This window comes from Gadus macrocephalus, chromosome 15 (genome assembly GCF_031168955.1).
Source record: "Gadus macrocephalus chromosome 15, ASM3116895v1".
NCBI lineage: Eukaryota > Metazoa > Chordata > Actinopteri > Gadiformes > Gadidae > Gadus > Gadus macrocephalus.
The window spans coordinates 13,709,008-13,724,038 of record NC_082396.1 but is presented as its reverse complement, the minus strand read 5'-3'; the positions used below and the strand labels follow the sequence as shown (position 1 = coordinate 13,724,038).

Here is a 15,031-nt window from a genome sequence, read left to right as displayed (position 1 = left end):
CACCACAAATGTGACTTCTGATAACTTTATAGTTCCCCCTACTCACTTTCTGTCTAGCTTATCTCAAGTGATCTCAGCCCAACTACAAATGCAAAAACGCAGGCCGTTAGAATGTCCCAATAAAGTAGCCTACAGTCCTAGACGACCCGACTGACAATGTATTGGTCAACATATAAAGCGTTTTAAAGTATATTGTATGATGTACTATATCATTAACCAGCATGAAGTCCTCATGAAGACTGATTTAATCAACAATGCATACCTAAGCAGAGAGCAGGTTACTGAGCAAAGTGAACGGACGCTTACCTTTCCAATAGGCTACGTTTCTGCGCCAATGCACCGGCCAAGAACACCGGTCCTGTCCCGTTCTCTAATTCACTTTTAGACTAGTCAATGCACTTTTTCCTTTTTTAAACGAAGAAAAACTAAGACAGCTTACAAAAACAAAAAACGTTGCTGAGATAAATACACACAATATCATCGTATATAGGCTACTTCGTCTGTATACGATGAGCCAAATGTGGGAAAATACATACAAGAAACCGGGGCGGCAAGTTCGTCCGCTATGCCCGGCATCTCCCTAGTTTTTTCCCGAGTGTCCCAGCTGTGATCTCCGAGGCTGCCAACTCCGTGGGGTTTTGTAGGAAAAGGAAAAGACGGAGTGGAGTCCAGCCCCCTTTCTCCCCTGCTGGAACGGGGGCGCTGTTGCACCAAGTTTGACCTGCTCAACTCCGGGGTCTTTGAAGTAATGTTGACAAATGCCAAATAGGCCTGCATAGTACCATACTAAATATGCAATTGTCATTATCTCTTGAAGGCTACAGGCCAAAACACCAAGACACATAGTGGGCCTATTTATAGCCTAGTGGTCTAATCTAGTGTTCGGCTACTTTTTAAGGTGCTTGTCTACATATGTGACCTGAAGGTGAATGTTTAACAGTAAAAATAAATAATAAAGTCGATGGATGATCTATTTTCAGATGATTTTATGGAAGGCTGTTAGTGAGCTCTTTTTAGGATGAACAACACAAAAGTTTCGGATTAGTGATCATTTGTCAGTAGGCCTACTACAATTTTCTAAATTTACTGAAAAAGGTTCCAAGATGCTGCCTTTTCAAGGCTACATGTCATATTTTAACCTCGACATGCATAAATACATTTGATAGGCCACCCTAATTGATATAGGTAATCTCCCGCAACTGTCATTAAAGCCAACAACCGTCCAAATTGTTGTCATCCATCTTCGTAGAAATAGCCCCATCCAGTGGACGAAAGTGCCAATGTCCAGTTTACCAAATGCGAATAGAACAGCTTTAGCCAGTGGACAAAAATGCAACTGCTCTGTTATAAGGACACAATGGAAGTTGCTCTAGAAAGAAGACTGCCAAATGACTAAATGTAAAATTTCTAGAGGATTTATTATTACCAATCATTTTTTTTCACGACACATTGAAATGAGAACAATAATCATTTGAAAGACTTTCAGTTTAAACTTAACATAAATGTATTGTTTTACATAGTTGCATACGAATATATTCAATACAATATAGAATTTTTAACACTAACTAATGAAATAAAAACATGAAATGTCCTGCAGCCATTTAAATCAAGTAGTTTAAAAAGTAATAAGGTCTCTAATATTGAAATACAAGTCCAGAAGGCCCTCATCTCAAATACCCCAGGCCCCCACGTTCCAGTGTGTCTTGCTTCTCCCCTGTTCATTTAAAATAATAACGACTTGATTGGTGATTCGCAAATAATACCAAAATAAAAGCATCCGGATAAACACCTCGGCCTCTGAAACGTAACGCGGCGCCGCTGCTCAGCCATCAGTTGGGGTCGCCGATGTCCTGGGTAACGTCCTCTCCGGAGAACACGCCGAAGTGCAGGGTGCCCCCCTGTGCCGCGGCCCACGCCATCTGGGTGGTGGTGAAGCGGGCGGCCCATCGGCCCTGGGGGTCTACCGTCACCACGCCGCCCAGCCCCTCCACTCGTTCCTTCATGGTGGCCAGGCCCAGGTCGCTGGCCTCCTCCGGGGACATGCCTAGCAGGAGGGGGAATATGGGAAACAGAGTCACCATGGATGCTATTGGAGGGTTTCACGCCATGTCACACACACTCGAATTGACCATCCTCGTAATTTTTTTACTATTTTATAAAAATAATAATAACTATGGAAGCATATATGTAGCAAAATTCAAATGGCAATGCAATTTGGAATTACATTATGCATTTGACAATTCATTATGCAATTTTATAATGTAATTTGTAAATACGTTATTCAAAGTGTATTTTAACATGCAAAGTGACAATGCAATCCTCAATTAAATTTGCAAAAGTTATAACAATACAAATAGAATAACATTTTGTCAAATTCTTTGAGTTCCTTTATACAAATTGAAAAGCTATAGCGTCCCCGTGATTGCAATCCACTTCGCCACGCTCCGTGTGTTGCGATATTCAAATGACATTTCAATCCGCAAAACGAACGCTTTGCAAAAGATTTGGCAAAACGGAATCCAAAGAGGAATCCAAAGAGGAATCCAAAGAGGAATCCAAATAGGAATCCAAAGAGGAATACAAATAGGAATCCAAAGAGGAATACAAATAGGAATCCAAAGAGGAATACAAATAGGAATCCAAAAAGTCAATATGCAAAGTGGCAAACGTATCAGCCAATCAGCGTCTGGGCGGCAACTACGTCACTTGCTCGTAATTTCCTTGTTCCCTTCTAGTTCGTAGCCTATGGTCCATGGTCACCAATGGAGATTATTGATACGCTCCGAAGTTTGGCCGATGATGTGGAGAACAATCGTGTTGAAGACACAGATGCAGTAGATAGAGTGCGTGTTCTGGGAGATAGGATACGACTTATCCTCACTGGTACGTTTTGACGCCAGTGTGGTATACACAAAGATTTCCCAAGTGCTACAGGCACTGGGTGCAAAACATAGGGTCGGGTGACCCACCGTCTCCACCCACTCCTCACCTACAAAGCTCTCCACAACCTAGCCCCCAGTTACCTCTGCGACCTCCTCCAAGAATACACTCCCTCCCGCTCCCTCCGCTCAACCTCTGCTGGACTACTATGTATCCCCACATCACGACTCACTACAATGGGTGCCCGGTCATTCAGCTGTTCAGCACCCAGGCTCTGGAACTCCCTCCCCCCACACATAAAACAGTCATACACCATTACAACCTTCAAGTCACAACTCACCTGTTCAAACTCGCACAATACGTCTAACTGATCACTGTCTTGATTGTTTGTTTGTTTTGTTTTTGTTTTATTTATTTATTTATTATTATTATTTTTCCACAATGTGTTGTTTTAAACTATTTATGATAACTTTATGCTCTGTAAGGTGACCTTGGGTGTCTTGAAAGGCGCCCTTTAAATTAAATGTATTATTATTATTATTATTATTACCGTGGAGATATTTGGAGACAATAGAAAGTGACGTCCAGACGCTGATTGGCTGATACGTTTGCCACTTTGCATATTGACTTTTTGGATTCCTATTTGTATTCCTCTTTGGATTCCTATTTGGATTCCTCTTTGGATTCCGTTTTGGATTCCTATTTGTATTCCTCTTTGGATTCCGTTTTGGATTCTGTTTTGGATTCCGTTTTGCGGATTGAAATGTCATATGTCATGAATATCGCAACACACGGAGCGTGGCGAAGTGGATTGCAATCACGGGGACGCTATAGCTTTTCAATTTGAATAAAGGAACTCAAAAGAATTTGACAAAATGTTATTGTATTTTTATTGTTATAACTTTTGCAAATGTAATTGAGGATTGCATTGTCACTTTGCATATTAAAATACACTTTGAATAACGTATTTACAAATTACATTATGAAATTGCATAATGCATTGTCAATTGCATAACGTAATTACTTATTGAATTGCAAATTGCAAATTGCATTGCCATTTGAATTTTGCTACATATATGCTTCCATAAATAACTGGTTGCTTGCTTCTTTACTATCATTGTTGTATCCATAATTCCCAATGGGGCAACTTGGAAATTCAGATGACATGGTGAAACCGTCCTGTAGTTTTAGTTGCCTTTGCTATAGCCAGGCTGCAGTTTCAGCCAAAACCCTCCTCTAGCTTTAATATGGGCTTTGTTGTATGAGCATGCATGTTGTTGAAGTTGATAGGCCTTTTTGATCCAGGGTGAGCGTGTGTGTACCTTGCGCCATGTGGAACAGGATGAGTCTAGCCAGCGTCACTTTCATGATGGCTTCTCCATGGCCTGTAGGAGATACTGCTCCTGCTCTGTTATCAGCATAGCCCCCACACCCTGACACACACACACACACACACACACACACACACACACACACACACACACACACACACACACACACACACACACACACACACACACACACACACACACACACACACACACACACACACACACACACACACACTTAAGATTTTCACCTTCGAGATTTCCGTTTTGTCCTTTTGCGACACCTTTGGCGACAAGCGGATAATTTTCCCAGAGACATAAACAGTGTCTCCACCGAAAGGCTACTTGCTGAAGAAAATACATTTGTTTGTTTGTTTAAAAACGTTGTTCGTAAGACATTTCGGCACTGACCTATGCAGGCCGTGTCTCCCACTCGGCCCTCCATCTTGTTGAGCATGCCGCCCGTGGACGTGGCACAGGCGATGCTCCCGTCCTCATCCACTGCTACTGCGCCCACCGTACCCATCTTTCCCCTACACACACGCGTGTGCACACACAGCAGTTACGACTCACCAAAGTTCTCCACTTGGTAGTTCTGAGACGCAGAGTCAGCAAGTGTATCAGTACACATTGCGTCCCAAAATGCAAAACAACTCCACCACTCACATCTGACTCTCAACAGGGTTTGCGTCGGGGGCCAGGTTCTTCTTCCAGCGCGTGCGGGCGTACTCAGTGATCAGGGAGTCCCCCGGGACCTCCGGCATCCCCATGGCCCGGGCAAACTGTCCGGCACCCCCCGCTGTCAGGCATAGGTGGCTGGTCTGAAAGACAACACAGGCTTTAGGAAGGCTGTAGCAACCCCATGAGTATCTTGAAAGGTATATCAAAACAGGCACTGAGTAAATATCACAAATATTGATAAAAGCACATTGGACGGCGTGAAGTTACTTGGATACTGAAAAAACGATGCGTGATTAAATGCCCAAACCAATATATGACTACCGCCGTTTATTATGACGATTCCCACTAACCCTAACCCTCATGAGGTCCGATTTTTGCCGTAACGTGTGTGCATTCTGTACGAACATAGATGCGTTTCTATTTGCTTATTAAATGACATAAGCGTGGTACAAATCACTTGCACCCTAAACAGGACATTGTACCTGCTCCATGACCAGCCGGGCCAGCTGAATAGGGTTGGCTATGTTTCGAACAGCAGAAACGGCACCGCTGGCCAGCGTACGTCCATCCATCACAATGGCGTCCATCTCCACCTCTCCTTTAACATTCAGCACTGAGCCATAGCCTGCCATGGTAATAAGAGATATGACATGAATACAGTGGAAGACCCAAACTGTATTACTGAATGTGCCATCAGAAATAAAAGATTTACCTGAAGTTGTTTGTTTATGTAATCGCAGGTTTTGAGTATCTGTTTACTACACAGTAAAGTATTCCCTATAGACTCGGTCAACAGTTGTCAGTACACAACATCTCACAGGATACATTAAAAACCTTCGCCAGCCTTGCTCACTCCCTGCTCTGTAATTCTCCATAAAGGCGACATCCATAGTTCAGATAACATAAAGGAATGCATGATCATTACCGCAGATAGAATGTTTTGACAGCCGTTTCATTGACATAAAGTTAGTGCTTTGAGAGCATATCCTTGCAACATTGCTGCATACCTCTCTAGGCCATAGCATGAGCAGAGCATAGATACACATCTGCTTGGAGGGGGGAGGATCTATGACTAAGGAGGACTTATGCATCACACTTTCCTACAAGCACGCTAGTATGCAATCATAAGCTCCTCAAAGCTTAACATTGTTACATTACCTATGCAGTCCTCCTACAAGGGAGGCCACCCAGAAATCTATAGGTTGTGATGGCACCTCAATTAAACATTTGAGTCAAAGGTAGAATTGGTTGGTCTTTAAACTGTATATTGTTTTTGCTGATGGGTTAGCAGCCAAGAATGTGAATAGACAAACACAGCTTCGATATGACCCATGTTATACGTGCTTGCGTTGATGTCTCTCCCTTCGTTCAGGTATCCTTCTGTGCTAGCCTGTGGTCCGAGTTTGACTGTTGCATAAATTAGGTTGGTGTTAAATTGGTTGTATGTGTTGGTTTGGTCACTGCTGATTGGCTGGCCACATGGCGGCCAGGTGTAAAGATTGCAGTGGACCACACATATTTACCTATTCCTGCTCAGCCACAAGTTATTTGTGTTTATGTGAGGGTATTTTCATCCCAAGTTTCAGTTTTGTTCAATTCAATGTTAAAAGGTGAAACTACGGATTTAAGATTTGTCCAATTAATGTCAAATTAATCCTCCAAAAAATATAGGGCAGTACATAATCAGAAACTTTGTAAGAAACAAGGAAATGCACAGTCCCTCCCAAAGTGCTTGCTTCCCCTTACTGTTTACAGTGAATATGTCTTGGACCAGTTCCTTGTAGTGTTCTGATACCCGGTTAGAGCCATGATTGACAAGAGGTTAGAATACGCCCCCTTGGGGGCGCTACCTATTCATCCGCTTGTGTAGGACTGAAGGCAGACTCCAAGGTGCAGTATTGGCAGACATCAACACTGCAGTAACGGCAATCACTTCTTGAGGTACAAAGTGGTATTATGAGATGACGTCGTCCGAATTTGGGCATAGTCTCTCACCTGCGTTAAAGCTGGGGTTGTTTTCTAAATTGGTGACGGCCTCCACCACTGCGTCCATGCTGCTCCGCCCCCCCTGCAGCACAGCGTAGCCAGCCCGGGCCGCGGCTCGCACCCCTGCAGATGCCATCTCTACCCGCTCTTTGGGGATCTGTCCTGCCCCCCCGTGGACGACCAGCACAGGCAACATGCCAATCAAACAGAGGGAAAGTCTAAGGGAAAACCAACAAGCATTAGAGGTCAGAGGTCAACGTGGAAGCTATTTTGATGGCTAGATCAATGTCTTCACTTTGACCTGGCATCACGGTGGCATCATTACTACATAGAGCTTTTTGATGAAAACAATATATATACTATATACTTTGGGGTTTGCTGCCACCTAATGGTAAGATGAATCACTATCACCCAAGAGAAAAGCTACCGATAGGCTTTCTGATGCATGTTTTTTTCACTTTAATGGTCAAATCAAATTCTGTCAGAAAATAGCTGCTTCAAATAGCTGCTATTGTCATTAAAAACAAGCAAATTATCAAATAGGTTATCTTAGATATTGGTACTGATGCATACAAATATATGTTTTTCCTACATTGGTGCATGATCTAATTTCAACCGCACATGATAATATGAACAAGAAATGCATTTCCTGCAGAAAATGAGGTAACTGCTGTAGTATAAAATTAGCCTCAACAGGTGTAAAACCGCTAAAGGCCTATAGTTTAAGATGTATAAAATGTTGAATAGCTTAACTAGATTTGAACTGAGTTATAACCATGCAAACCATTTTAATAATGTCAAACAGTTGGACAAAAAAATTGAGAGTTCAACAAATACAATATACAATTGTATCACTAAAGTGTTGCAATTTGAAACTAGGTCTAGTAGTTTGTAGTTTGATTATATTGTATCGAGTGGCAAGGGAAACACCAGACGTGAGCCCAGACGTTACTACTGCATCGCAGCTCCCATGCCCCACAGAACCACGAAACACGGAAACACGTCTAAAAGCACTGATGAATGCATATGTAACCCAGTTCCTGTTAGGGACTCTTATTCTGAAGGAGGAGAACGGAAGTGTCTGCGTGTGGGTCGCTGTTTTGACTCTGTGTTGGGAGCGCTGAAAATAAAGTGGATCGCCCCGTTCAGTGAATGGAGTTAACCGATTCTTCTTTTACATATTACCCAAGTATAGGCAACAATAATTTGTACATTTGATTATTATTCATAGATTAGAAAGCAAAAAGAGATCGTCAATACTTGGGAATAACATGGGAATGAATGAAACGCGCATGCGCATTTGAAAGACAGCGTTTACAGGAAGTGCGTCATTATTGCTTTTAATAGATTTATTTTAATTGTACATTTTCCCTCGTATTTAAGCACTTAATTTTAAAAGACCGTGGATCTTTAATGGCACTTAGGACCCCGAGTCGATCTGGCAGCCGAGTCAATCCAAGTAGGTCTATCTGCAGCCGGAGCCACTTGCCAAACACGCCCATTGCTCTGCCAGACACGCCCATTGCTCTGCCAAACGCGCCTATTGCCAAACACACCCATTGCTCGTTCTATGTGGTGGTGTCATGGCAAATTTGTACCGGCCTATGTCATCAGTTGTTGACAACTTGACAACTGATTTGATTGGGTTGTCCGTTGCCGGGTGGGTTTCAAAAAACATTCGGCTCATGTTTCCAAAGACGAAATAACATAATACAGATAACGGATCGCTAGATAACACTTGTTTTTCATTTATATTTGTATTGTATTGAATTGTTTAATCGAATTTATCTAGTAAACTGAGTGTTTAAAGCAGGTTTCAAAAACCATTCGCGCTTGTTGCCGAACACGTGGTAGTCGACCACGTGGTAGTCACACGTGGTAGTCGACCACGTGGTAGTCACGTGACTGCAACGTATCAGGACGGGACTGGGCGGCGGGTTTATATTCTGTAGCATTACACACGCGCACGAGCTATGGGCGTGTTTGGCAGAGCAAGGGCGTGTTTGGCAGAGCAAGGGCGTGTCTGACAGAGCAATGGGCGTGTCTGGCAGAGCAATGGGCGTGTTTGGCAAGTGGCTCCGGCTGCAGATAGACCCTACTCAGTCAATCTGGTACTCACAACGGCAGCTGTTGGAAATCGGGAAAAAAGACTCGTAGCTGTCCTTGCGAATGCCTCTATGATTTGTATTAAATAAAATGACTAAACATACCCATCTCATTCGTATTTGGAGTCTAATTGGAGGAAACTTGTCACGTTGAACCATTTTCAGCCAAAATAAATGGAAAATGTATGTTCTTTAAATAATAAATACGGGATTCGAACTCATATCATTAGGGGGGGGGGGTATTTCAAGTTGAGATTCCATGGTATTTGTCTCGTTTCCAAAAAGAAGAGGCCATTACACCAGTTATTCAAAACCTAATGTTGTGTTTCCCTCCACTGCCTACAACCCAGCCAAAAACGCTGTTATGCGCTCTTTCGCTATCATTTCGGTCGCCTGATGTGGTGTAGTCTCTTGCTCTGCACACCCATCGCGAGTGACGGCTACGCGCACACATGCACACTCATAGCGAGTGACGTAGGACGTAAAGTCCCGCCCAGGTCGAAGTGGCGTCGATTTAGAGAGTCCCTGTGCTCGCCACAGTATGGACCTATAAAGAAAGAGGAGTAGGCCTACGAGCAAGATAATAATTTCCCTTGGAAGGTCAACAAGTGAAACCCCCTAGGGACGTAGATTAAGCAACATCAAATAGACGCTCATTGGACGTCAACATGTTTAGTGTGGAGCAAAAGTTTGTGTAGAATAATAAAGAAAGTCAGAAATAAATAATAAAACGGAAGAGCATAAGCTCAGCTCAGTTCAGCAAAACTGTGCAATCCCAAGTCAAGTGTATGATTTGGACTTTGGAGGGTATTGCGCAACCGAAATTGACGTCAAGTTATGCAGTGCGGTATATCTACATAGGGCTTCTTCTACATTATCAAGCTATTTTTGATTATATGCTTAATATCCATGATCTCTTCAAGCTAACGCGGTTTTGCAGAAATAAGTAAAACAGTACCTTTTGCTTCTTTCTTTCCCGAGACATAAGATTTCCTTCCTTCTCCTTCTCGTCTTCCTGTCTTCTTTTTGATTGGTCCATGTAGGCGGAGCAGTGCTCACTATTTCGACAGCAATTCATAATTATTATTTAATAATTAATTAAAATATAAAAAAAAGCATGTATCTATATATATAGTATATATAAACATATGAAAACAACTATTCAAAATGTGGGGACTATTCTGCCTCAATTTGTCTTTCTGTTACATTATCTGAGCTATTAAGCTGACCTGATATTTGAGCCAACAAAACACATTTCGCACACCAACCATTCGTCATCGCCTTCCTGAAGAGCTGGTAACCAACCAATCCTCCATTTAACCCCTTACTAATTTAGATCATCAAATCATCAATTGTATGGAAATGCTTGAGTGCTGTAGTCCTCTATGCTGTAGACCTCTGCATTTTCATGTAAACCCCATTATGCATGTGGTTATCCTTAAGGGCCCAGGACCTGGGGGGACAGAGGGAACGAGACCACTCCATCTCCGGAGAAACAATACAAGTTATCCCCCTAAATATAAATTATTTATTAATAAATTATGTAATTGACTGTATATTTTTAATAGACACAAAAACTTGTTGACGTTTTTTTTTTAGGTCACCGCTTTGTATCCTGCTCATTGGTCTGAGCTGTTTGTTAGAGCAGATCATTTGATCATTCTAAGTTGTAATGATATCTGTACCCTTGGTTATACTAATTAGATTTTAACCGGTTGAATTTTGAATTTATTTTATGGTACCAAACATTTTAGATGGCAACAGTGAGGTCCGACAATAATGAAATCAAATGATCGGATGAAAAACAACAATGAAATAAGTTTGGACTGTGATGTCTAGTCTGATGACCTGCTTCTATAGGTTAAGCTCCCTCACATTCAGCTAAGGTCGAGAGGTTTTGAGTTTCATCACAAATCAAATCTACCAAAACGCAATTTCCATTCTCTGATACATCCTAGAAGCTGTGTGCATGAAGTGTTAAAAGTCCCCAAAGTGATACAGAATATGAACAGGACCAGAATAACAACAATGAAGACATGTAGAATATATAGCCTACAATGACTTTCTTTCGTAATTAATTTGACAAAGCAACTGTGGAGTGTGCGTGGATGATGCTGGTTTAAGAAGCCTCACCTGGCCCCTGACTGATCGGAATCTGGGGCTGGGTGAGGCTGCACACCTGTTGCACATTGAGAAATCAATGTGCACAGTGTTAAAAAGCGACATATGTGTAATCCAGGGCAAATAAAGACCGGGACCAGAAAATAATTACTTTCTCGCCATTGAAACCTATTCATATTTTCGATCGAGCACCATGTTATTTTCCATAGACATTTGACCGATGGAACCGGGGCCTAGGAGGCGGGACTTATTCTTCAGAGGTCTATTGGAACTTCGAACTGCAAAGATGACCGATCCCAACCTAACCCAATCACGGTTGGAGCACCACCACTGACTTGTGATTGGCCAGTCCAAAAACGTTGGGTCTTTTCTAGTCTCATCGTCTCTTGAACGATGTGGACCGATAGACTGGAAATCAAGGCTAATAGTGGATCAAAGTGTGATGGTGTCTTAAGCAGCACGGTCAGCGTCGGTTGGTGTGGCACAAACGTAAACGGAGCACAGAGCCTAATTGGTATTTTGCATGCATTCATATTTGAACTGTTTAAGTTAAAGCTAAGGTGATAAATTGCTCTTGGGAGATTTTTCTTTTGCTTAAAACGTTTTGGTTATTTTCCTACTATTAATGGTATGCGTGCATGCATGCGTGGCTGCCTATGATCTTGCGTTGCATTGCGTGAGTGTGTAACGTACTGATGAAAAACTAATTCGATCCTTTAGTCGTATTGGGCTGGCTAGGTATGACTCCGACTGGTAAATATTCAACACGTGTTTTATTATAACAGAGACACAAGGTAAACAAGCTTGCGTTCTGAGTGTGGTTCATGAATCATCTATCGAACACAAGCAAGAAAACAGTTTATATTGGAGGTGGAATGGTAAATAAGCCACGCCTACAAATTCTAACCCTGGTGAACCTTTGGTCTGCCTTGGCTTTGGCGGACATGGCGAAGTGACCATTCCAATACCCGTACTTCCATGAGTATACTTAAAGGAAGTACACTATCTGCACTATCCGTACTCACTTGAGTACGCTAATTTTTTAGATGTGATGTTCCAAATCGAGTACTCTGTGGTGCACTTACCGGAAATGACGATCACGACTGCCGCCGTGGCTCCTCCCCCGCAATAAACATCCCGCTTTGAACGGTGAACTCTTTACGCCTAGCAGCTATAAAAACTATAAAAACTACAAAATGACTCTATTAATGCAGGCTATGTGGAAAATGCGCCGACTTTGGCTCAGCCTGGCTCCGCCTCTTCCGCTACGTAGCTAAGATGGCTGCCGTTGAGTACGGGGAGTGTGCCATGGGAGTGTGTCGTGTTTCAATACCCGTACTGCGTACTCAAAATTTGAGTACGCAGTACGTTCCAATTCAGATCCGGCGAAAATAAGTATACTTCAAGGACCCGGATGCCGTACTCAAAATGGGCTAATCGTGGACACTCTTATCGAAGGACACTCTCCGTACTCAACGGCAGCCATCTTAGCTACGTAGCGGAAGAGGCGGAGCCAGGCTGAGCCAAAGTCGGCGCATTTTCCACATAGCCTGCATTAATAGAGTCATTTTTTTAGTTTGTATAGTTTCTATAGCTTTTTATAGCTGCTAGGCGTAAAGAGTTCACCGTTCAAATCGGGATGTGTATTGCGGGGGAGGAGCCGCGGCGGCAGTCGTGATCGTAATTTCCGGTAAGTGCACCACGGAGTACTCGATTTGGAACAGCACTCACATCTGAAAAATTACCGTACTCAAGTGAGTACGGATAGTGCAGATAGTGTACTTCCTTTAAGTATGCTCACGGAAGTACGGGTATTGGAACACGGCACTGTCCTGGGATCCACACTTCACGATTAGCCCGTTTTGAGTACGGCATCCGGGTCCTTGAAGTATACTTATTTTCGCCGGATCTGAATTGGAACGTACTGTGTACTCAAATTTTGGCTGGTAAGTGCGGACAGTACGGGTATTGGAACACGGCACATGTCTGTAGTCTTTAACTTATCTACAAACTCATAAAATCGTATATGGTGTTGTCCATTATGTGGAGAAGAAACCATTCATAACTGTTGTTAGCTTGAAACATGTCATCAGAAGAAGCGATGACTAAAATAAATTATATCACAAGGGATGACTGATTAAACCGTGTATTGACAGGTTTGTCACCAACGTAATAAAATATTAATGACATGATCTCACATGGTGATAAATTGCTTGACCGTATTGACTTATATCACATTATTTCTTCTAAACGAATTACTTGCAAAATATATAACACATGCATGTATTCACCTAAGGATGGCGCTGTTTTACATGCTCTGCATGTTTTGGAACCAAGGCACTTTTGGCTTCACAGAGGAAATCATCGTTATGGGGATCATTTAACCTAAATAAACATATGCTTTCATGGGATATGCATGGTCTTTTTTCTCATTCTTGGACGAAACACTCCCGCTGTGGAACTACTGTAACACTGAATGCTTCACCTTTGGAACCACTGTATAGAGTGGAACATTAAAAAAGTACCATCAGATCAGTTTTATAAATGAATGAATTTATGTAATCTTTTAATACCTTTTACTGGCATCTATTAAACACATTCTATCTCACTTGATCAGCAAACAGTAATTATTATATATTATAATAGTCTATAAATAATAATCAGTAATATTGGCCCTATCCATCATCACAGCCGAATTCATAAACCTGTTAAGGTAATTATTAATACAATCCCCCTCCCTCCCCCTTAAATTACTGATACATTAATCAATATATTTCTAAGCCAGGAAATATTGAAAAGAAAATCTACGTCTGTATAATATAAGCCCACTCCTTGTGTAATAGTTTAATCTTAGGCTACACTACAAGCTCTCATACTGAACTGTAGGCTGTGTTCCCAGTAGCTACCATGTGGCACAAGCAGAACTGCTCAAATCTGTAGTGGCTGCTCATTTGATTATCCAGCTCAGTAGCAACAAGTCAACCAGGTTGACCGAGCTGCGTCACAGAACAGCGCGGCAGTTCTCTTTTCAAAATAAAAGTGTGTTTATTTTGGACATTAGAATATCCAATAATAAAACATAATAATACATGTTTAATACATGACTATCATATGAATAACGTGTGAATAATTCACGAATTTAACATAGAAGGTATAATAAAAAGCCATACACAGGCTGTATTTTTTTTTATCTCCCAGCCTTAATTGCTTATTCTATAGGCCCATAGGTTTTTCTGTTGTATTTCAGCTGGCGCTCCCACGAGATGTTCACATAAAAACACACACACAACACCTTCCCCCGGGGGTCAGGACAAGGTGGAGGGGAGGTGTGTGTGTGTTTGTGTGTGTGTGTGTGTGTGTGTGTGTGTGTGTGTGTGTGTGTGTGTGTGTGTGTGTGTGTGTGTGTGTGTGTGTGTGTGTGTGTGTGTGTGTGTGTGTGTGTGTGTGTGTGTTTGAGTGAGTGTGTGTCTCTGTGTGTGTTTTGAATGGTGCATGAGAACTGGTGAACGAGTTGAGCGCAGAGGAGGAGGAGGTGGTGGAGGAGGAAGGTGAGAGGGGAGCGAGGAAGTAAAGGGAAAAGAGGGGGCGCGCACGTCACTCTTTTCGAAGCCGTGATTGGTGGCTGAGATGAGAGAGGAAGGATGAGGAGAGAAGGCGTACTGGGAGTGTGCGCGCGCGCTCCTCTTTACGGTGAGTGTGAGAGCCCCCCATTCTCAAATGAGAGCGCTGCGCGTTCCCGCCACGGAGAGATGCACGCGCTGGAGGGGCTGCGGTCCCATTGACGGTTCCATCTCCCTGACAGCGGCAGAATCAGCAGCAGCAGCAGCAGCAGCAGCGGCAGCAGCGCTGGGAAACAAGGAGCCGCCGCCTCGCCCAGCGGCAACAAACAGCCCCCACTGCACACACACGAGACCCCGCGGCGGCTTCGGC

General features: G+C 42.8%; 1 protein-coding gene and 1 long non-coding RNA gene across 3 annotated transcripts in view; one reads left to right on the top strand and one right to left on the bottom strand.

The window, feature by feature from the left end:
* The window catches only part of LOC132473702 (uncharacterized), a 215,506-nt gene that overhangs the window by 24,241 nt on the left and 176,234 nt on the right, over positions 1 to 15,031 (top strand). The gene's annotated exons all lie outside the window — the stretch shown is intronic.
* The window catches only part of asrgl1 (asparaginase and isoaspartyl peptidase 1), a 134,040-nt gene continuing 120,408 nt past the window's right edge, over positions 1,400 to 15,031 (bottom strand). Inside the window, exons 2-8 of one of the 2 annotated variants that reach the window (XM_060073920.1) lie at positions 9,939 to 9,973; positions 6,885 to 7,093; positions 5,372 to 5,514; positions 4,875 to 5,029; positions 4,620 to 4,741; positions 4,203 to 4,313; positions 1,400 to 2,044 (exon numbers count right to left, since the gene is read on the bottom strand). In XM_060073920.1, coding sequence (XP_059929903.1) covers positions 1,830 to 2,044; positions 4,203 to 4,313; positions 4,620 to 4,741; positions 4,875 to 5,029; positions 5,372 to 5,514; positions 6,885 to 7,071 — 933 coding nt within the window. In that variant the 5' untranslated portion in view covers positions 7,072 to 7,093; positions 9,939 to 9,973 and the 3' untranslated portion in view covers positions 1,400 to 1,829. Of the gene's footprint in view, positions 2,045 to 4,202; positions 4,314 to 4,619; positions 4,742 to 4,874; positions 5,030 to 5,371; positions 5,515 to 6,884; positions 7,094 to 9,938; positions 10,015 to 15,031 lie in introns of those variants that run through there. The other variant, XM_060073919.1, reaches the window with a different exon arrangement.